Source organism: Prionailurus bengalensis, chromosome E1, assembly GCF_016509475.1.
Source record: "Prionailurus bengalensis isolate Pbe53 chromosome E1, Fcat_Pben_1.1_paternal_pri, whole genome shotgun sequence".
NCBI classification, from domain to species: domain Eukaryota; kingdom Metazoa; phylum Chordata; class Mammalia; order Carnivora; family Felidae; genus Prionailurus; species Prionailurus bengalensis.
In genome coordinates, this window is record NC_057347.1 from 16750961 (window position 1) to 16775399 (window position 24439).

General features: G+C 35.6%; 1 protein-coding gene across 1 annotated transcript in view; it reads right to left on the reverse strand.

The window, feature by feature from the left end:
• Positions 1-24439, reverse strand: part of EFCAB5 (EF-hand calcium binding domain 5) — a 194975-nt gene that overhangs the window by 63964 nt on the left and 106572 nt on the right. Inside the window, 5 exon segments of the mRNA XM_043585552.1 lie at positions 1224-1438; positions 2946-3038; positions 3138-3212; positions 5133-5957; positions 7750-7849. Coding sequence (XP_043441487.1) covers positions 1224-1438; positions 2946-3038; positions 3138-3212; positions 5133-5957; positions 7750-7849 — 1308 coding nt within the window.

Genomic DNA, 24439 nt, shown 5'->3' on the forward strand with positions numbered 1-24439 from the left:
GTGGGGCTCAAACTCATGAACTGTGAGATCACGACCTGACCCGAAATCAAGAGTCAGACCCTGAACTGACTGAGCCACCCTGGTGCCCCTCCTCTACAACTTTAGAGGAACTTGGATACTGAGATACTTAGAATGGCTCAAAGGAGCTCAAAGGCTCTCTCTGACCAGAGAGCCTGCCTTTGAGGGGCAGCAGTGACTTCAACTGATGGTAGTACTGGGTCAGCATGAGTCAAGTCAGGAGGGCAGGTTTGGGAAACTGAGCTGGAGTGCATGGGTTAAAAGAGGCCAAGAAAGTCTATTTCAGGTTAAACACTGTTCTCAATTCTATAACTATTTAGGGTTTCTGACAAGAGAATTGAAGAAGATGATAATAGTTAAGGTTTATTATGGGTCAGGCACTGTTTAAGTACTTGAATTAACACATTTAATTCTCCTATCAACCTGGTGAGGTCAGGACGATTATATCTTCATTTGAAAATAAGGCAACTGAGCCAGCATTGCTGTTAAGGCTCTGGCACAAGGTCACACAGCAAAAAGGCAGCAGAACCATGGTTTGAGTCTAGGTGCTCTGCCTCCAGAAGCCATACTCCCAACCACTGCCCTACCCAGTCTCTCCTTAGTCAAGGCCAGCTGGGAGTGAGTGCTAGGAGGATTAAGTGGGAAAAACAGTAAGAGGCCATGTGCAGGATAAAAGGCCTAAATCAGAGTAGAGAAGGGTGAGGAGCAATTCCAAAGGGACCCTTAATGTATTAGTGCTGTTACACTGGATTTACACAGGGCTTTTTATTTCCAAAATCCAGAACCATATTACATTATGCATGAAGCAGTCCCTGTTGCAAGAAAGAATTCGCTCACTCAGTGAAATTTGCTGAATTTCTTAGGAGGAGCTCCCCCACTCAACTGCAAGACTTCCACCTCTAACACAGAGACAAATCTGCATTTAAGATCATTGGCAGCAGACACTGACTCCATCAGAGGTCAAGACAACTTCAGCCTGAAGAAGCTAGAGCCTGGGGTCTGTCTATGTGTGTGTAGCCCTAGGCTTCTCTGACCCAGGGATTGTGGGACCTGTGTTCGAGCCCCCTTAATTGCTTATTTAGGGTGTGACCTTGACCATTCTACTCTGCTTTAATTTCTCATCTGCAGGGATGTTTGTCCAGTCAACTCACAAGGCTGTTGTCATTCCGACCTCATCTGTTTTATTGGTAAATAATATTACTCACCTGTTCTAAGCCACTTATTTTCTCCTCTTTTGTTTCAACATAGCCCCTCTTAAAAAAGGATGTGAGGGTCTCACTGACACTCAGGGGGGCATCTTCACCAACAAATGTCTCCAGAAGTTGCACAAACTGGAGCAGATCGAAGGAAACTCCATTGAAAGCACTCCCACCTTTTACTTCCTTGTAAGACTGAATATTTCTGATAATTGCATGTAGGTCTATTAAGCAAGAAACATACAACAAACAGTAAAGTGAACAATTTCTTAAAGCTTAGAGAAAATATACGAGTACTTATTGTAATAAACATCTGCTACTTTTTTCCTGTTAGGAATCCATGCTCCCTTCATGAGGAAAACATCTCTTCCCCACTGTCAGTTTAGATTAATCAGGTGGCACTCAGCCTCCCCCACCCTCGTGACAAGAATGACTACGTGACATAGGTCTGGCCAATGATTTCTATATGACAGCAATGTAATCCACTACATATGCCAATGAGAATGAGCCCCAGAACTTTTTTGGGGAACTATTGGGGAAGAATCACTCTTTTTGTATTCTGATTCCTGAACTAGTAGGATATAGGCTTAGCAATACTCTTATAAATATATCTGCCACAACATGAAGAAAACTACCTAAAACTGAAAGTTACACAGAGAGGAACGGGGCTGAGAAGCAAAGATGGTGTCTCGCTGCTATTATTGAGCCCTTGGATTCATTTGTGTCTGCAGCCAGCTGTAGTCTGGACTTCACAGTTAAACAAACTATAAATACCATTGCAACCTCTCCCCCAAAGAGTCTTGACTAATATATTTATCTTCAAGCTCAATGTTATGAAGCATATTTCATAAAATATCAGCCCAGTGACTTATGTTTGATTTATTCATCGATTCAATCATTCATGCCCTCATGCCTTCCATATGAGATTGACATGACTTGAAATAATCACCAATGCAATTTTGTAGGTCGTAAAGCAAAACTGAAATAAAGAAGTAAGACCAGAAGAAGAATATGAACTAGTATAGGCCACAAGAGCTTGACCAATGCCATGCATTTTTACCAAAATATTTTGAGGATAGGAAGTTTGTTATTTGACCCAGGCTTAAATGAGAAAAAAAAATTTGCTGATAGGAAGAAAACAATCTTAATATAATTAGTAATCAAATATACTGCTTGTTGATGAAAGATAAAATGATAAAATAGCATTGTAGTAATATGAGTACTGGTTGGAATAATCATTGTTTAATACATGGTTTATTTGAGAGCTAAAAGTTACTCTTTGCTCTCTCTGTTGTTGAGTAGATCTTTCTTTATAAGTCTTCAAAAACATGACATATTCTCACCTGTCTGACATGTTGAGTTATGGGACTACCAGGGAGAGGAATAGCTGGAATGATTTCCACTGATTTCTAATAGCCAATATCTGATTCCTTTTGCACACCTGTATCATAGCTTCAAAGAAGTTGTAGGGCCATGTAATGGTCAAAACAAATTATATACTAATGCATATGACTTAAGGCAGAAAAGCATTTATCAATAGCACATGCCTACATGTACACTACCACCAAAAACATCCACCTTGTATATATTTAGATCCATCAATTCAGTGACAAAATAATGCAAGGATCATCCTGCCATTGTGTCTTGGCTAAGTTCATGTGGTACCACAGTAAATTAAATTCATCAACTGGACTGCCATCTATCCTTCCTAATTTGGTTGCTGACATGTACCTGTGAACCTGGAGCTACCGTAGAGTAAGTTTGCTTGTTCTTCTTCTTCGCATTTGATATAATCCATATTCCAGTTACATGTCAAAAGTTCACCTAAAAAATATACATTCCATAACATGGACAATTTAATTTCACTTTCATAATGTTTTTGTTCTAGAGTATAAATGAAAGGAGGATTAAATGAGGAGTCACCTGACCATGACTTTCCTTCTATTTTTTGGGACTTTTCACAAGATGGATCTTTCTGAACTTCCTTTTTTGTAGTTTCTAAAAGGTATAAGAGAAAGTACCATAATGAACTGGAATTTAAATTAAAACTTGGAAAAAAAAATAAAAGGCCTTTGAATTGGACATTATATATTCTATGATAAATTCCTAAGTTAATAAATGAGAAAAATGTTTTGCATACAGAACACTAAAAACTTTCTATCAGATAATTTCCCACATATGTTATATCACACTCAACCATAATGATATCACTTAATAACTCTAGTTGTTGAGAGCAGCTCTATGACAAAAGCTATTCCTGGTACCCAAATCTGGCCACTCAATATGAGGGCTACATTTCCTAGTCTCTGTCACAGCTAGGTGTCATCAAATGCCTAAATTCTGACCAGTGTCATGTGTAAGCAAGTGATGTAATGCCTATCCCTTCTTCTTTCTCCTTACCTTCTGGTCAGAATGTGGATATGTTAGTGAGCCATCCTGGACTATGTGGTTAGGGGAGACACAAGATAGGACTTGAGCCATTGCTGATTTCATGAGACTGAGCTGTCACATGACTTTTATATCAGAAGGAAAGAAACTTCTATGCTGTTTATACATTGCTATTTTGTTTTATTTTTGTTTTTTTTAGACACTGTCATTTTGAATCACTGCTACACATAGCCAAAATCAAGTCATCACCAATAACATCTAATTGAATAGTAACTTCACAATTTTTCTAGCTGCATCCCTCCTACATAAGGAGAGCCAGAAATTAGTGGCCCTTTTTGTGAAGGAATAAACATCATGCTGAAAAAATGAGAGATTTCAAATTAGTTAATGATAATGTAGAAACTACAACACAGGTTACTCATTTCTTAGGAGTTTTAAATAAGGATTTTCTTTGGGACTGTGGGACTTTAAAATTAAAGAGCAGAACTTTAAAAATATTTGTGCCTCGGGGCGCCTGGGTGGCGCAGTCGGTTAAGCGTCCGACTTCAGCCAGGTCACGATCTCGCGGTCTGTGAGTTCGAGCCCCGCGTCGGGCTCTGGGCTGATGGCTCAGAGCCTGGAGCCTGTTTCTGATTCTGTGTCTCCCTCTCTCTCTGCCCCTCCCCCGTTCATGCTCTGTCTCTCTCTGTCCCAAAAATAAATAAACGTTGAAAAAAAATTAAAAAAAAAATTTGTGCCTAACTGAGGTCTTAAGCAGTATTGAGTTTGGCTCTCTAAGTTAGATTAAAAAAAAAAAGACATACATTGGAATAGGTAATTCAGAGGAAAAGTCTTTTGCAGAATAAATATTTGAAATGCAGGGTGCTTTCTGTCTTCAATGTAACCTTCAGAAATGTTTCTAGAACATATATCTTATATAACTGAAAAAAGCAAGACCCATTTTATAGTCGAAACAAAAAAAAATTTTAGGGGTATCTAGGTGGCTCAGTTGGTTGAGTGTCTGATTCTTCTCTTGATTTCTGCTCGGGTCATGATCCCAGGGTCATAGGATGGAGCCCTGTGTTGAGCTCTGCACTGAGCATGGAGCCTGCTTGGAATTCTCTCTCTCCTTCTTCCCTTCTCCCCTACTCACACACACTTTCTCTCTAGAAAAAAATTTTAAAAAAGAAATAAAAGACATTTTTAAAAGTGGCTTCTAATATTACACGCTACATTTAAAACTAAAGGGCTTCTACTGCCTTTTCAGGAGTCCAGTGAAGCTTTCTATATGTAACATCACCAGATTACTTCTTTATGAATGGGCTTCCTGTGCAAAAGGAATTCTAGGTAAATTGAAAACAGAAACATTCTGGTTTGCATTTAATTGATTGTTCAAGGCCTAGATGCATATTCAGTAGCAAAATATGTCTAAGGTTTGATTGATCTGATATGCCAGAAAAAATGTTAATTGAAATGATTATTTTCTGAAAAGACTTTAACAATCATTCCACAAAACAGGGAGCCAATGTCATAGAAAAACTGCATTACTACCTGAAAGATGATATTTTCTTCTTGATATTGGAACCTCCTCTTGCAGTTCAGGACTCACAAATAGTTCCTCTTCATATATTTGCTCCTGAGTCCTCTTTTCCTGTGGGAGGATTTCAGTATGTTCAAAGGAAGCAGACTCCCTAGATTTTCTACTTTCTCTGAAGATACTACCTCTTCCTGACTGTAAAGTTGAATCTATGTCCTGTTGTTTTTCTGGAATTATCTCTCCAGATGGTTCTTGTTCTGCACGTGACCCTTTGTGTGGTCCTTGTTCTGTTACTGACTCTCTGTGTGATTCTTGTTCTGAGATTGACCCTCTGTGTGGTCCTTGTGCTGCTATTGATTCTCTGTGGTGTCCTTGTTCTGCAGTTGATTCCATGTGGACTCCTTGCTTTGAAGATGATACTCTTTGTGGTGGTCCTTGTTCTGTTACTGAATCACTATGTCGTCTTTGTTCTGTTATTAACTCTCTACTTGATCCTTGTTCTGGAGTTGACCCTGTGTGGGTTTGTTTTGTTACTATTTCTCTGTATAGTTCTTTTTTTCCAGTAGACTCTTTGTCTTGTTCTTGTTCTTTGGTTGAAATTCTGTTTGGTTCTTGTTCTGCTGTCGTCCCTCTCTGTTGTTCTGGTGGTGTTGATTCTGTATGTTCATCATGTTTATGTTGATCTTCTGGAGTTTCTAACAATTTGCTTTGGGTTTTGCTAGCATGTAATGCATTTATCTCTAAGCGCACTTTGTCAAAGTCTTCATAAATATGTTTCTGATTATCCATGTCTCCCCAGAACTCAGGCAAGTCTATCTCTTCAAATTCAATGAATGGCCCTAATGCAGAAAACAAAATATTTACTTAAACAATTGATCTTATAATGCAGAATCAGAGCCAGTAAATTAATGCAAAACAGCATTGATGACAGTAATTATAACATAGGCTTATTGTTTTAAATAAATAACAGCTTTCCTTCCAACACAAGAGGCAAAAAGATATTCAAAGGAACATAAAAGATGCTCGCTACTGTAAGTTAGAAATCATCCCTTCCTAAAAGGTGTGGCTTTGGAAATGAACATGATTCTTCTTTTTCTACTTGCAGAGTTGCTTAAAACTGCCAAGAAAAATAGAATTTATCCAGATTTGAAGGGGTACACACACACCAATGTTTATAGCAGCATTATCAACAATAGCCAAACTATGAAAAGAGCCCAAATGTCCATTGACTGATGAATGGATAAAGAAGATGTGGTATATTTACAATGGAATATTACTCAGCCATAAAAAGGATGAAATCTTGCCATTTGCAATGACATGGATGGAGCTAGAATGTATTATGCTAAGCAAAATAAGTCAACCAGATAAAGACAAATATTACATGATTTAATTCATATGGGGAATTTAAGAAACAAAACAGATGAACACATGGGAAGGGGGAAAGAAAAGAAAAGAGGGAAACAAATCACAGGAGACTCTTAACTATAGAGAACAAACTGAGGGTTTGTTGATGGAAGGCAGGGGATGGGCTAGATGGGTGATGGGTGTTAAAGAGTGCACGGTGTAAGTGAGGAAACCAATATTACACTGCTTGTTAACTAAATTTTAATAAAAATTAAAAAAGAATTTATCTACTCTTGGTCCTCCCACAATAAGCACAGCATAGGGATTAGGGGGAGGACACATGTCTTCCACCTCAAATACCTTTTCAATATCTGCAATATCAAAATAAGGCAAGTCTCTATCCATGACTATCATTTCCTGGACTATGTTTTCCCAATATTAATCTCCCCCCTTCCTTATTCTCCACCTTTCTTTATTTTTCATTCCTTAATTCCTTTCCTCCTCAACTTATATGAACACCTGTTTCATAAATCTAGGGAAAGATTAGATAGCATTCACCAGAACTCCACTTAAACACCACCACCACCACCACCACCACCAACAACAACAACAACAAAACAAACCTGGTGTCCAGGACCACTCTCTGTAGTGGGATTCATGACACAAAACTGTTCCTTTCTCACCCAAAACATTTAGTAGCCATGCTATAAAAGTGTGATTCCCACAGTTTTCAGGGTTACTCTATATCACCCATAGATTTTTAAGTATCCGACTAGTTTTACATAGAACTAAAATATTGACATTCTTTGGAAAACCCATCAATTTAGAGCCTTTTTTCTTTAAAAAATAAAAATAAAACCCATTATTCTATTTGTTTTGGTAGTAACATAAAAAACATATTTTACTGTATTATTTCAATAAAGGCATACAAGTAAAAATGCTTGGGAGAAGAAAACCTAGAAATGTTAGAATTCTAAGTTAGATATTAAAACTAGAATTTACCATTACCAACTTAATTTCCAAAATATTCAGATTATCACTCAAGCACCTCTTCATTTGAATGAACTGAAAATTGAGTTCTAACTTGACAACTTTAGTATCGCACTATAGTGAAAAATACATCTAATTGTGATGAGTGAATTGTGTGGGGAATGAACAGTTAGATATAGCTATCATGATCTAAGGGAGATGTCATGTGAAGGGATTCCATGGGAATAGAGTGGCTTTTATTATGCCAGTGTATTACATCATTCCAGCTTGAGCACACTCCCTTTGAGTGGCACTTACATTGTCTTGGGTTTCGCAGCAAACTTCTGAGCATTTTCGAACTTTGGTCATAGAATGTTTCCAGCAAGGCCAATGTCCTCTGCCGACCCAAAAACCCTACCTAAGCAGAAAGTTTGCAATTAGTTGTCACAGAAAATTTGAGATTTTTGTGTAAATGTAATATGGCTTACTGAAGCTTTTATCATCACCACTACTACCATCATTACGTAAATAAAAGCTGAGGAGTCAAAGTCAGGAAAGTTATACCTTGTCTTCAGGCTTATATTCTACTTTCCCATCCTGTGACATGTCAAAATACCTTGCACTTAAATATATAGATGCTTAACAAATAGTTACTGACTTAATTGTTAAATCCAATGTACAATGCTCAGTTCTTATCTAATTTGATCTGAGTATGACACTTGAAACAATTAACTGCTCCCTACTTGTTCTATTTTTCGCATTGTTTTTATTTTGAGAAACATTTTAATTATAGAAAAATAGAGAAAATGATAAAACTAACACTTGTGTTCCCAACACCCAGAAATGATGATTATCAACATTTTGTTTATGTACTTTAAAATATATTGTTGACATCATAAAACATGTGTACTTCTTTTTTTTTTTTTAATTTTTTTTTCAATGTTTATTTATTTTTGGGACAGAGAGAGACAGAGCATGAACGGGGGAGGGGCAGAGAGAGAGGGAGACACAGAACCGGAAACAGGCTCCAGGCTCCGAGCCATCAGCCCAGAGCCCGACGCGGGGCTCGAACTCACGGACCGCGAGATCGTGACCTGGCCGAAGTCGGACGCCTAACCGACTGCGCCACCCAGGCGCCCCAAAACATGTGTACTTCTTAAAATTGCTTTTACTTACTCAACATTGGGATCGATTCATGTATGTAAAGAAATATACTTTATTCCTTTTAGCTGCTGTTTTCTATTCTATAATATGAAAACACTGTAATTTTTTTAAGTCCCTTTACTGATTGGCATTTCAATCATTTCCAGTGTTTTGATACTCAAATAATGCTGCAATGGATTTCCTTATACACATCTCCTTGAGTACACCTGTAAACATTTCCTTAGGGGAATAATTAAAAGTGTAATTAATGGATTGTATACTATGTGCATTTTCACCATTAGTAGTTATTGCTAAATGTTCAACAAAACACCTATACCAATTTACTTCTCACCATTACTGAATAAGAATGTCATTTCTCCATATCCATGCCAATACTAGATATTGTTAAAGGTTACAATTTTTTTCAATCTGATGGATAAAAAATGGTATCTAGTTATTTTAATTTGCATTTCCCTGATTCTTAGTGACATTAAATATTTTCATTTGTTTACTATGTATTTGCGTTCCCTCATCTATGAATGGCTTTTTTACATCCTTTTCCTTTCTTCAGTTAGAAAGAGTTGCCTATTTCTTACTAATTTGTAATTTTTTGACAATGATCATTCTGTGATCTATATAGCAAATACCCTTTCCCAGTTTATCTCTTATTTTTTAATTTAACTTTTGGTGAGTTTAGTCATATCATAGTTTTTAATTTTGAGGCAGTCAAATATATTGATTATTTCTTTCATGATTTGTGCTTACTAGAGGTATTCTTTAAGAATATTACCTACCTGAGGTTTAAAGGCATGCTCTATACTTTATATGGGCTTCTAAAATGTTTATAATTTTGTTTTCCATATCTAGGTCTTTGATTAGATAGGACCTATTTTTCCTCATTATGGAGGCTCAAATCTAATTTTAACTTTTTCCCAGTTGTTCCAACTTAGCATTTATTGATTAGGCTCTTCTTACTGATTTCTATTGCTACCTATGTCATATGCTAAATTCTCACATACTCATAAATCTAATGTCAGGTCCAGTATTCTGTAAATACAGCTTTATTTGAAAAACCCTGGAAATCCTCCCCAGCTTGCTCTTCTTTTTATAATTGTTTTTGCTATATTTGGACCTTAATTTCCATATAGCTTTTAAAAAGTAAACCTTTTTTTATAGTACAACAGAAAAGTATACAAATAATAAGCTTATGGTTTTATCACAGTATAATCACACACAGGAGCTGTTTCTCAAAGGAGAATAGTTAACATTAGTAGAGGGTATAATTTTGCTCCAAAACTCAAGTAATCTACACTGTAATTCTTCTATTGCAACTTGCCATAACATTCCAATTTGCCCCATACACTTCAAATACTGTAGGATAATCTAGGTGTTAAGGTATAAAGTAAAGAAGAGTTTTTGCACTGTAGAGTACAAAACCTACAAAGCCTTTTCTTTCTCTAGGACTTTAGTAGCTAACAGCTCATTTAATGTGTAACAACAGAATATAAGAGTAAAAGTTGTTCCTAAAATGTAAAAAGGTCCAATAAGCATTGTTCCTCTTTTTTAGTGGCAGGCGACATATTTGCTTCATATTTGAGATATCCTGTCATGTTTCAGGATATGCTAAAAATATTGCCATGGTAGTAAACCCTGAATTTGTATGGTTTTTATCTCTCACCCTCTGACACATATGGGTTGTACCAAAGCATCTAAAGCATCATGCTCAGCAGATCCAATCACCATGATGGAAATCATCGTGGTTAGTAGATCTGACATTCTGTGAAATGTCTGCATAATAGATTTTAACAGAAAGAAAGAGGGCTGCTTATTGCTCTGGCAAGGCAGTAAAAGTATAGTGCTGACAGGTTAAATCAAACTTCTGTTGGTCCTTGTAAACTGCTCTAGAGAGAATAGTATTTGACAAACCAATAGTTGTAAATGAGGAGGTTGTGTCAGTTTGGTTCAATAAAGATTCCACACAGTGGATAACAACTGCAAATGGAGTCGTAGTAGTCTACAAACATTCTTTAAGATCTATCTTCTGCATAGGCAAAACAGGAGAATTAGAGAAGAATGTGATAGGGTTACTTCTTCTGAACCTTCATTCATGTGTTTTTATATCTAATTTCTGCGGAATGACTTTGTTTTTGTTATTTTTGTTTATTTTTACCATTCTGGCAGACTGAGAAAGTTCAGGAGTTTCTATGTGGTCCTTCCTACCATGACATCCTTTTAGTCCCTAATTTGTGAGGATGCTGCTAGTCACTGAGTATGTCTATTCTAATTATACATTCAGGAACCAGAAAAAAACAGAGCTAAATCCAAAGATTAATTGGGGGACCAAAATAGCATTTATCACTTGACACCTATAAGCTCTAATTTTAACCAGTGGTCCACTGGGGGATTTTGAGATCTTAGGAATTAGTATTAACTTGCAGTCAGTGTCTGGTAATCTCTGAAAGTCTGGGATATTTTCCTTTTTCCAATGTATATCACCCTAGTAAATGGCTACAGGTATTTTGAGGAATGCTTGCAGTAAGATCTACAGTATATGTTTGAGGCAGTCTTGTAGGATTCTTTCTCAAGAGAGCCAGACTCCTGTTGAATCAAAGAATTCTGGGTGTATAAATTGGCTTAAGTCTGGAAAGTGGATGAGAAGCCAAGATTCTCCCTTGAGGTGTCTCAACTCATGTTTTTAGCCTCATAGTTAGAGCTTTTCTGTGAATAACTTTAGTAATAATTTAATAGACATCCTATCTATGTAACTCTAAGGAAACCGGTCAAAATTTTCAGATGGCTACCTTAATTCTTATTGTTCATTGTGGTAATTCCAATTATACATTCAGTAAGTAGGTAAATAACCACAGTGTAAGTCCCAGACAAAATGAATTCATTATAATATGGACCTTGACATTGGGCATTGAGTTAAAATGCCATTTATCTATGATATCTATGAGCACTGACTTTGACCAGTAGCTCTTGTCTCTGGCAGTTAAATACCATGTCTTCTATCATTCTGGAATCCCATAATTTCAATGGCACTATCTACTACCATCAACTTCAGCCTACAGAGGACAGCTACCAAAGAGAGTTTTTTGGAGATACTAGTCTTCTCATTAATGTACTTCTCAAGAAAGTGTCATCTGTGCCCTCTGGGGGGATATGGTAAAGGTGCATAATGGGCAGGCTACATAAGAGAAATCAACTTTAACAACCTTATAAGCTTTTGGATTTCTTCCTCTATAGTATTCCAAGAAGACTCTGGCATCTCAATCTCATTGAACATAAGCCATATTTGAGTCAAGGTTTCAATTTACCTACCAAGAAAACTGTTAAAACCATTCACAGATACTCAAAATATTATTGCTAAGTAAATTTTCTAAGTATAACAATATTGACAAGTTTGAGCCAATCCAAACTTATATCTATCCTTCCTAGTCTAAAAGTTTTATAATCAATCCCCACACATATTCTCTAGGTTTTTGCTGCTATGAATTAGTAAAAACTTACTATTCCCTTAGAGTACCAACAATCACCTCTCAGTACAGATTTGACTAGTCCTGTTGGGACATGCTGAGATCTGACTCCAACTTTGGGTCTAATGGCAATGAATGTTGGACAGGTGGGCCTTAAGGAAAATAGACATCCCCCTGCAAGCTAAGTGCCTTAAGTGAAGTTATTATAGGGGCTATAAGGAAAGAAAAGCTAATATTCTCAAACAGGAGAGAAGGGATTGCTTCTGCTGCCAAGAAAGGCTTAGAGAGATTTGTACTTCAAGTCTTAGCTTCCATCCAAACGTAAACATTCCAAGTCTCAAGGTCCCTCTATTTTCCAAGCAGCATGCTGACTTTCCTATAAGAGACTTGACAACTCTGTGAATTCAACTTGCATTTTAATCCTGTTACATTAAATTTAGAGCTGATTTTTCATCCACATCTGCCCTAAAAATAAAAGAAATAGAGATTCCTTCAGAGCCATTATGAAAATTTTATCGTTTTCTGACTGCAACTTGAGCGAGAATTTAAAGCCCTGAGCTTGTCTTTTACTTTCTACAATATCTCCAATGTAATGAAATGAAGCCCATCCACTGACTTGTAGTCAACACTTACTGTAATTATGGTTAAATGCAACAGCCACTTGGTCTCTTAAAGCCCTTCCTTCAAAAGACACTTCATCCCAAACAACCACAGTGACAATTTAAAAATATTTTTTCATTGAGGAATAATAAATACGTAACAAGGTGTGCAAATACCAAATGTTTATTTCAGCGAATGTTTACCTATACTATACTGTATACTCTATATAAGTACCACTCAGATAAAGATATAGAACATTTTCATAATTGCCCGAAGGCTCCTTCATGGCATCTCTTAGTCAATAATTCCTCCAAAGGTAATTATTATTATGATGTTTTAACTATAGATTAGTTTGCTTATTTTTGTATTTCATATAAATGAAATTATATAGTATATACCCTTTTGTATCTTTTTTGTTCAATATTATATCCATAAATTTTATTCATGTTTAATTTTTCTGTAATTTTTTTCATTGCTACATAATAATCCACTAATATATATAAAGATTTATTATTAAAATCTTTAATATATATAGATTTATTAATATATATTAATTAATATATAAAGATTTATTTAATTGTACCATTATTGATAAACATTTGTACTATTTTTAGTTTTTTACTATTATAAATAATACTATGAGCATTCTTGTTTTTTTATCAACCTCAAAGAAGTATAATTTACATCCAATAAAATAAGCCAATTTTAAGCATAGAGTTCAATGACTTGTGACAATGTATACACCCACATGACTACCACCAAAATGAAGATATAGATTTTTTTCATTAAATCAAAAAGTTCCCTTGTGCCCCTTTGTACTCATGATCCCAGAAAACTATCATTCTGCTTTCTACTGCTATAGATTAGTTTTCCTTTTTCTAGATTTTCATATAAACGAAATCATGTAGTATGCATTTTTTTATGTCTTCTTTCTTTCACTTAGTATAATATTTTTGAAATTCATCAATGTTATTGTGTGTATCAGTACTTCATCTCCTTTTATTGCAAAGTAGTATTCCATTGTAAGGATATAATACAATGTGTTTATCCACAAGTTGATGGACACTTGGGTTGTTTCCAGTTTGGAGGTGTGAATTACACTGCTAAAAGCATTGGCGAACAAGTCTTTGAATATTCATATTTTTCATTTTTTCTAATTTTATTTCATTTCTTCTTGGTAAATAGCTAGGAGTGAAACTGCTGGTTGCTGGCTCATATGGTAAACATATGTTTACTTTTTCTCTATTAAAATTTTTTAAAGTTATTTATTTTGAGAGAGAGAGAGAGAGTTGCAGAGGGGCAGAGAGAGAGAGAGAGAGAGAGAGAGAGAGAGAATCCCAAGCAGGCTCTTCACTGTCTGCACAGAGCTGGACATGGGCTCAAACCCACGAACTGTGAGATCATGACCTGAGTCAAAGTCCAGCTGTAACAAACTGAGCCACCCAGGTGTCCTTATATGTTTAACTTTTTAAGAGACTGCCAAAATGTTTTCCAAAGTGTTTGTTCCATTCCTATCAGCAATATATGAGAATTCTAGTTGCTTCATATCCTTGCCAATATTTGGCATTGTCAGTCTTGTTTTTTTTTTTTTAATTCCAGTATAGTTTACAGTGTTATATTAATTTTGGGTATGCAATGGAGTGATGGAACAATTCTATACGTTACTCAGTACTCATCATAAGTGACTCTTAATTTCTTCCACCTATATCACCCATCTCCCCATCCACCTCTCCTCTGGTAACCATCACTTTGTTCTCTATAGCCAAGAGTCTATTTTCTGGTTTGTCTTTTTTTTTCTTTGTTCATTTGTTTTGTTTCTTAAATTCCACAGATGAGTGAGACCATATGATATTTGTCTTTCTCTGACTGACTTACTTCACTTAGCATTATACCCTCCTGATTGATCCATGTTGTTGCAAATGGTAAGATTTCATTCCTTTTTTGGCTGAGTAATATTCCATTGTATACAAATACCACCTCTTCTTTATCCATTCATCTATCAATGGATACTTGGGCTGCTTCCATAATTTGGCTATTATAAATAATGCTACAGTAAACATAGGGGTACATATATCATTTTGAATTAGTGTTTTTGTGTTGTTTGTGTAAATACCCAGTAGTGGAATTACTGGATCATATGGTAATTCTATTTTTAATTTTTTGAGGAACCTCCATACTGTTTTCCACCAGTTTGCATTCCCACCAACAGTGTCTGAGCACTCCTTTTTCTCCACATCCTTGCTAACACTTGTTTCTTGTTTTTGATTTTAACCATTCTGACAGGTGTGAGGTGATATCTCATTTTAGTTTTGATTTGCAATTCCCTGATGATGAATGATGTTGAGCATTTTTCATTTGTATTTTGGTCATCTCAATGTCTTCTTTGGAGAAATGTCTGTTCATGTCTCCTGCCCATTTTTTAATTGGATTATTTGGTCTTGGGGGTGTTAAGTTTTATAAGTTCTTAATACATTTTGGATATTAACCCTTTATTGGATATGTCATTTGCAAATATCTTCTCCCATTCAAGTAGGTTGTCTTTTAGTTTTGTGAATTGTTTCCTTTGTTGTGCAGAAGATTTTATTTTGATGCAGTCCCAATAGTTTATTTTTGGTTTTGTTTCCCTTGCTTCAGAAGACATATCTAGAAAAATGTTGCTATGGCTGATGTCAGAGAAATAACTGCCTATGCTCTCTTACAGGATTTTTCTGGTTTCAGGTCTCACATTTAGGTGTTTAGTCCATTCTGAGTTTATTTTTGTGCATGGTGTAAGAAAATGATCCAGTGTCATTCTTCTGCTTATAGCTGTCCAGTTTTCCCAATACCATTTGTTGAAGAGACTATCTTTTCTCCAATACATATTCTTGCCTCCTTTGTTGAAAATTAATTTACCATATCAACAAGGGGCTATTTCTTGAGTCTCTATTCTATTCCATTAATCTCTGTGTCTATATTTGTGCCAGTATCATACTGTTTTGATTAGTATAGCTTTGTATTAATATCTTGACATTTGGGACTGTGATACCTCCAGTTTTATTCTTCTTTTTCAAGATTGCTTTGGCTTTAAGGTCTCTGTGGTCCCATGCAAGTTTTAAGATTATTTGTGCTAGTTCTGTGAAAAATTACGTTGGTTTTTGATAGTGATTACATTAAATCTGTAGATTGCTTTGGGTAGTATGCACATTTTAACAATATTGGTTCTTCCAGTCCATAAGCATGGGATATCTTCCCATTTGTTTCTGTCGTCTTCATTTTCCTTCATCAGTGTTTTACAGTTTTCAGAGTACAGGTTATTTACCGACTTGGTTAAGTTTGTTCCTAGGTATTTTATTATTTTTGGTGCAATTGTAAATGGGATTGTTTTCTTGATTTCTTCTTCTGCTACTTCATTATTAGTGTACAGAAATGCAATGGGTTTCTGCATATTGATTTTGTATGCTGCTACCTTACTGAATTCATTTATCAGTTCTAGTCATTTTTTGGTGGAGTCTTTAGGGTTTTCTATAGAGAGTATCATGTCATCTGCAAATAGTGAAAGTTTTACTTCTTCCTTACCAATTTGGATTCTTTTCATTTCTTTTTGTTGTCTGATTGCTATGGCTATGACTTTTAATACTATGTGGAATAAAAGTGGTGAGAGTGGACATCCTTGTTATGCTCCAAGTCTTAGAAGAAAATTCTTAGTTTTTCACCATTGGGTATGATATTAGTTGTGGGTTTTTCATATATGGCCTTTATTAAGTATGTTTCCTCTAAACCTTCCATGTTGAAGGTTTTTAATCATGAATAGATGCTGTACTGGCACTGGCAGTCTTTTTAACTCTAGCTATTCTAAGTGGGTGTAATTTTTAGCTCATGGTTTTAATTTGCATTTCTCTGATGACTGACACTGAAATATTTCCATGTATTGAGCATACATATATTTTCTCTTCTGACATGTCCATGGCATTTTTAACTGAATTATTTTATTAAGTTATAGGAGTTCTTTATGGTTTCTGGACTCAAATTTTTTGTCATTAAGTGTATTGCAAATATTTTCTCCCAGTCTATAGCTTCCTTTTCATTTTCTTCATAGTGTCTTTCCAAAAATGGAATTTTAAAATTGCTTTTTATCAAATTTTCTTTTAAGGTTCATGTTTTCTTCTGGAAATTTGATTTTTACCTTAAACATTTAGGTCTAAAGTTTATTTCAAGCTTTTTTTTTTTTTTTTGTATCGTGTGAGGTAAAGCTTGAGGTACTTTTATTTCCCCCTAGAGTTGGTAGCCAGTTTTTCCAGAACCTTTATTTCAAAAGATTATCCTAGGCACCACTTTTTGTTGAAAAGCAATTGCCTGTGCACATGTGGTTTTATGTCTGACTCTACCTGGTTCCATTAGTCTGTTTGTCTATCCTTACACCAATACTGTGTGTTCTTGACTTCTGTTGATATATAGTAAATCCTTAAATCAGGTAGTGCGACTCCTCCAACTTTGTTCTTTTTCAAAATTATTTTGGCTATTCTGCATCCTTTGAAATGCCATATAGATTTTAAAACCAGTCCTGTCAGGGGCTCCTGGGTGGCTCAGTCAGTTAAGTGCCCAACTTTGGCCCACCAACTTTGGCCCAGGTCATGATCTCATGGTTCGTGGGTTCGAGCCCCTCGTCAGGCTCTGTGCAGACAGCTCAAAGCCTGGAGCCTGCTTTGGATTCTGTGTCTCCCTCTCTCTCTACCCCACTCCACTCACACTCTGTCTATCACTCTCTCTCTCAACAATAAATAAACATTAAAAAAATGTAAAATGTAAAACTAGTCCTGTTGATTTCTACAAATAAGTTCACTGAGATTTCGGTTGGAACTGTGTTAAATTTATAGGTCAGTTTGGGAACGAATAATATTTAGCCTTTTGATTTATGAATATAGTCTTTGAGACAAATGAGAAATGCTCTGTTTTTTAGGTTTTTAAAATTTCTCTCAACAGTGTTTTTTAGTTTTTAGTCTATAGGCATTGCAAGTATTTTGTTCAATATATCTCTATTTCGTGTGTGTGATATTAATGCAAATGGCATTTTATTTTATCTATTTAAAAAAAATTTTAATGTTGTATTTATTTTTGAGAGAGAGTGAGTGAGTGAGCAGGGGAGGGGCAGGGAGAGGGGGAGACACAAAATCCAAAGCAGGCTCCAGGCTCTGAGCTGTCAGCACAGGGCCTGATGTGGGGCTCGAACCCATGACTCGTGAGATCATGACCTGAGTCAAAGTCAGATGCTTAACTGACTGAGCCACTCAGGCACCCCAGGCAAATGGCATTTTAAAATTTCATCTTCCAATTGTTCATTGCTAATATATAGAAATAAATTGATCTTTGTGTATTGACTGTATGTCCTGAAGCCTTACTAAAATCATGTATATGTTCTGGTGGATATTTCAAAGATTTTATTTCAAAGATTTTATTTCAAAGATAAAAATTTTTATTTCAAAGATTTCTTAGGATTTTATACATAGAAGATTATGTAATTCCTGAAGGAGTTTTCTTTTTCTTTTCATGCCTTATTTCACTGGCTATTACTTCCAGGACAATGTTAAATAAAAGTGGTGAAAGTGGACACCTGATATAAGGAGGAAATCATTAAAATTTTTACCATTAAGTATAACCGTAAGTTTTTTTATAGATGCTCTTTATCAGGTTGAAGAAATTCTATTTCTATTTGCCAAGAGATTTATTGTTTTTGTTTTTTAAATGATGAATAGATGTTGAATTTTGTCAGATGATCATACAGCTTTTCTTTTTTTAATTTCTTAATGTGGTGAGTTGACTTGATTGAATTTTTACCATTAATCAACCTTGCATCCCTAGATTAAGCTCCATTTGATACTGATATATTACTTTTTTAATATATTACTTAACTAACTCAAAGATTTTTGTATCTTGTTCAGGGGAGATATTAGTGTATAGTTTTTTGTCTTGGAAGAGTTTTGTCTGGTTTTGATTTAAGAATAATGCTGGTCACATAAAGCCAGTAGGATGTATTCCCTCTTCAATATTCTGAAAGACTGCATGGGTTTGGAATTAGTTCTTCCTTAAATGTTTGATAGAATTAATCAGTGAAGCCATCTGGGCCTGGAGTTTTGTTTGTGGAAATGTTTTAATGGCATTAATTAATTTCTTTATACATATAAGAGTATCTAGGTTTTCTATTTCCTCTTGAGTCAGACTTGGTAATTTGTGTCTTCCAGGAAACTTGTCCATTTAATCTAATTTGCAAATTTACTGACAAAAAGTTGTTCATAATGCTCTCTCATTGTTCTTTTAATGTTTTCAGGCTCTGTAGTGATGTCCCCTTTTTCTTTCTTGATATCAGTAATTTGTATCTTCCCTTTTTTTCTTTGATTAGTCTACCTAGAGATTAATCAATTATATTAATCTTTTCAAAGAACCAGCTTTTATTTTGATTGATTTTTACTATTGTATTTTTTTCTATGTCATTAATTTCTGCCCATTTCTTTATCATGCCCTTCTTTCTACTTAGTTGTTATTTATTTGGTCTTGCTTTACTTTTCTAGCTTTTTGAGATGGAAGCCTAGATCACTGATTTTGGACCTCTCTTATTTTCTTTAAAAAAGCATTCTAAGCTATAAATTTCTAAGCACCACTGTATTGCTCCAATTATAATGAATTGTGTTTTAATTATCACTATTTAATTAGTTTAATTATCATTAAATTATTAGTTTTAATTATCATTATTTAATTAGTTTAATATTTTAAACTATTTCCTAATTTCTCTGATGATATTTTTTTGTCCATTGGTTAGTTGGAAGTGTGTTTTTAATTTCTAAATATTTGGGCATTTTCCAAGTATCTTTCTGTTACTGGTTTCTAATTGATTCTGCTGTAGCCAAAGAACATATACAATATGATTTCAATTATTTTAAGTTTATTGAGACCACTTTCATGGTATATCATTTGATCATTTTGGTGAATGTCTCAAAGTAAAATTGAAAATTTATCAATTTTATTGATTTTTTTTTCCAAAGAACCAGCTTCTGGTGTTATTGATCGGCTTCATTGTGTTGTGTTTTGTTTTTTAGTTTCTATATCATTTATTTCTTCTCTAATCTTTATTATTTCCTTCCTTCTGCTAGCTTTAGGTTTTGTTTAGTCCACTTTTTCTAGCCCTTTTAGGTGTAAGGTTAGGTTGTTTATTTGAGATTTTTCTTGCTTCTTGAGAAAGGCCTGAATTGCTATAAACTTTCCTCTTAGAACCACTTCTACTGTATCCCAAAGTTTTTGGACTGTTGTGTTCTCATTTTCATTTGTTTTCCATACACTTTTTGATTTCTTCTTTTAATTCCTCATTGGCCCATTAATTGTTCAGTAACGTGTTATTTAACTTCCATATATTTGTGGACTTTCCAAATTTTTTCTAGTGGTTCACTTTTAGTTACATAGCATTGTGGTCAGAAAAGATGCATGGTATGACTTTGATATTCTTGAAATGTCGAGGCTGGTTTTGTGAGCTAATACATAATCTACTCTGGAGAATGTTCCATGTGCCCTTGAAAAGAATGTGTATTCTGCTTTTTTAGGATAGAATATTCTGAATATATCTGCAAAACCCGTCTGTTCTAGTATGTCATTTGAAGCCATTATATCCTTGTTGATTTTCTGTTTAGACGATCTGTCCATAGATGTGAGTGGGTTTTAAAGTCCCTACTATTATGGTATTATTGTCAGTTAGTTTCTTTATGTTTGTTATTAACTGCTTTATGTATTTGGGTGCTTCTATGTTGGGTACATATTTTCAGTTGTTATATCTTCTTGTTGGATTGTCCCTTTATTATTATATAGGATCCTTCTTTGTCTCTTGTTACAGTCTTTATTTAAAGGAGTATTTTGTGTGATGTACATTTGGGTTCTTTCCATAATTTGACTATTGTTGATAACACTGCTATAAACATCGGGGTGCATGCATCCCTTTGAATTAGTATTTTTGTTTGGGTAAATACCTAGTGTAATTGCTGGATCATAGGGTAGTTCTATTTTTGACTTTTTGAGGAACCTGCATAGTCTTTTCCAGAGTGGCTGCATTAGGCCTACCTCAAGAAGCAAGAAAAATCTCAAATAAACAAGCTAACCTTACACCTAAAGAAGCTAGAAAAAGAATGGCAGATGAAGTCTGAAGCCAGAAGAAGAAGGGAAATAATAAAGATTAGAGCAGAAATAGATTATATAGAAACCAAAAAAAAAAAAAAAAAAAAAAAGGAACAGATCAATGAGGGGTGCCTGGGTGGCTAAGTCCATTGAGTGTCTGACTCTTGATTTTGGCTCAGGTCATGATCTCAGGGTCATGGGATTGATCCCTGCATCAGGCTCATGCTGAGCATGAAGCCTGCTTAAGATTCTCTCTCTCAGGGCACCAGGGTGGCTCAGTAGGTTGAGCATCCGACTTCGGCTCAGGTCATGATCTCACAGTTCTTGAGTTCAAGCCCTGCGCTGACAGCTCAGAGCCTGGAGCCTGCTTCAGATTCTGTGTTTCCCTCTCTCTCTGCCCCTCTACCACTCACATTCTGTCTCTCACAAATGAATAAGTGTTAAAAAAAAAAAAGACTCTCTCTCTCTTCCTCTGCTCCTTTCTCCCACTTTCCATTCTCTCTCTCTCTCTCTCTCTCTCTCTCTCTCTCAAAACAAAAACAAAACAAAAAACAAAAAACAAAAAATAGATCAATGAAACCAGGAGCTGGCTCTTTTAAAAAATTAATACAATTGATAAACCCCTAGCCAGACTTATCAAAAAAGAGAAAGGACCCAAATAAATAAAATCACAAATGAGAGAGAACTAATAACCAAAACCACAGAAATATAAGTAATTATAAGATAATATTATGAAAAACTACATATGCCAACAATTTGGACAAAAATGAATAAATTCCTACAAACATATAAACTACCAAAACTGAAACATGAAGAAGTTGAAAACTTGAGCAGACCAATAACAAGTAAAGAAATTGAGAGGTACTGGGTGTCTCAGTCAGTTAAGCATCTGACTTTGGCTCAGGTCGTGATCTCACAGTTCATGGTTCAAGCCCCACATCGGACTCTCTGCTGTTAGCACAGAACACCCTTTGGATCTTCTGTCCCCCTTTCTCTCTGCTCCTCCCCTTCGCATTCTCTCTCTCTCTCTCTCTCTCTCTCTCTCTCTCTCTCTCTCTCTCTCTCAAATAAATAAATAAAAACTTTAAAAAAATAAAAAAAACCCAGAAATTAAATCAGTGATCAAAAATCTCCCAACAAACAAAAGTCCAGGGGCAGATGGCCTTCCCAGGGGAATTCTACCAAACATTTAAAGAAGAGTTAATACTTATTTTTCTCAAACTCTTCCAAAAAATAGGAATGGAAGGAAAACTTCAAATTAATTCTATGAGGCCAGCATTACCCTGATACCAAAACTATCTAGATAAAGACTCCACTCAAAAAAGAGAACTAAATATCCCTAATGAACATGGATGCAAAAATTCTCAATTACATACTAATAATTGAATCCTAAAGTACCTTAAAAGAATCATTCACCACTCAAGTGGGATTTATTCCTGGGCTGCAAGGGTTGTTCAATGTTTGTGACTTCTTCTTAACACCAGTTTGTATTTATCTTACAAACATCATCAATAGAGTATTTGGTTATGTTTCCCTTTTCACATTCACTGCCAGAAGCTTAGATTCAAATTTGTAGATGACCCAGAACAAATATTTAGGTCATTACAGGATGCAATTTAGGCTTTGTTTCCAGCTTCATTTAGTATCTTCTCATTTATTTCTTCTTTCATCCAACTTTTCAATTATGTTCCTTTGTTGCATTTTATCTATTTGCATCAACTTCCTTAAATCTTTCTGGAACATGGGGTTACAAACAAATATAAAGTTCATAAACAAATGTCTTTCAATAAAGTTTGTACCTAATTTTTGCAAATCCATTTGGTATCCTAGCATACTAGTATTCTTCCAAACGCCATTCTTAGAAATACTTTTTTTAAAATTTTTATTTATTTTTATTTTTTTTCAATATATGAAATTTATTGTCAAATTGGTTTCCATACAACACCCAGTGCTCATCCCAACAGGTGCCCTCCTCAATACCCATCACCCACCCTCCCCTCCCTCCCACCCCCCATCAACCCTCAGTTTGTTCTCAGTTTTTAAGAGTCTCTTATGCTTTGGCTCTCTCCCACTCTAACCTCTTTTTTTTTTTTTCCTTCCCCTCCCCCATGGGTTTCTGTTAAGTTTCTCAGGATCCACATAAGAGTGAAAACATATGGTATCTGTCTTTCTCTGTATGGCTTATTTCGCTTAGCATCACACTCTCCAGTTCCATCCACGTTGCTACAAAGGGCCATATTTCGTTCTTTCTCATTGCCATGTAGTACTCCATTGTGTATATAAACCACAATTTCTTTATCCATTCATCAGTTGATGGACATTTAGGCTCTTTCCATAATTTGGCTGTTGTTGAGAGTGCTGCTATAAACATTGGGGTACAAGTGCCCCTATGCATCAGTACTCCTGTATCCCTTGGGTAAATTCCTAGCAGTGCTATTGCTGGGTCATAGGGTAGGTCTATTTTTAATTTTCTGAGGAACCTCCACACTGTTTTCCAGAGCGGCTGCACCAGTTTGCATTCCCACCAACAGTGCAAGAGGGTTCCCGTTTCTCCACATCCTCTCCAGCATCTATAGTCTCCTGATTTGTTCATTTTGGCCACTCTGACTGGTGTGAGGTGATACCTGAGTGTGGTTTTGATTTGTATTTCCCTGATAAGGAGCGACGTTGAGCATCTTTTCATGTGCCTGTTGGCCATCCGGATGTCTTCTTTAGAGAAGTGTCTATTCATGTTTTCTGCCCATTTCTTCACTGGGTTATTTGTTTTTCGGGTGTGGAGTTTGGTGAGCTCTTTATAGATTTTGGATACTAGCCCTTTGTCTGATATGTCATTTGCAAATATCTTTTCCCATTCCGTTGGTTGCCTTTTAGTTTTGTTGGTTGCTTCCTTTGCTGTGCAGAAGCTTTTTATCTTCATAAGGTCCCAGTAATTCATTTTTGCTTTTAATTCCCTTGCCTTTGGGGATGTGTCGAGTAAGAAATTGCTACGGCTGAGGTCAGAGAGGTCTTTTCCTGCTTTCTCCTCTAGGGTTTTGATGGTTTCCTGTCTCACATTCAGGTCCTTTATCCATTTTGAGTTTATTTTTGTGAATGGTGTGAGAAAGTGGTCTAGTTTCAACCTTCTGCATGTTGCTGTCCAGTTCTCCCGGCACCATTTGTTAAGGAGACTGTCTTTTTTCCATTGGATGTTCTTTCCTGCTTTGTCAAAGATGAGTTGGCCATACGTTTGTGGGTCTAGTTCTGGGGTTTCTATTCTATTCCATTGGTCTATGTGTCTGTTTTTGTGCCAATACCATGCTGTCTTGATGATGACAGCTTTGTAGTAGAGGCTAACGTCTGGGATTGTGATGCCTCCTGCTTTGGTCTTCTTCTTCAAAATTACTTTGGCTATTTGGGGCCTTTTGTGGTTCCATATGAATTTTAGGATTGCTTGTTCTAGTTTCGAGAAGAATGCTGGTGCAATTTTGATTGGGATTGCATTGAATGTGTAGATAGCTTTGGGTAGTATTGACATTTTGACAATATTTATTCTTCCAATCCATGAGCAGGGAATGTCTTTCCATTTCTTTAAATCTTCTTCAATTACCTTCATAAGCTTTCTATAGTTTTCAGCATACAGTTCTGTTACATCTTTGGTTAGGTTTATTCCTAGGTATTTT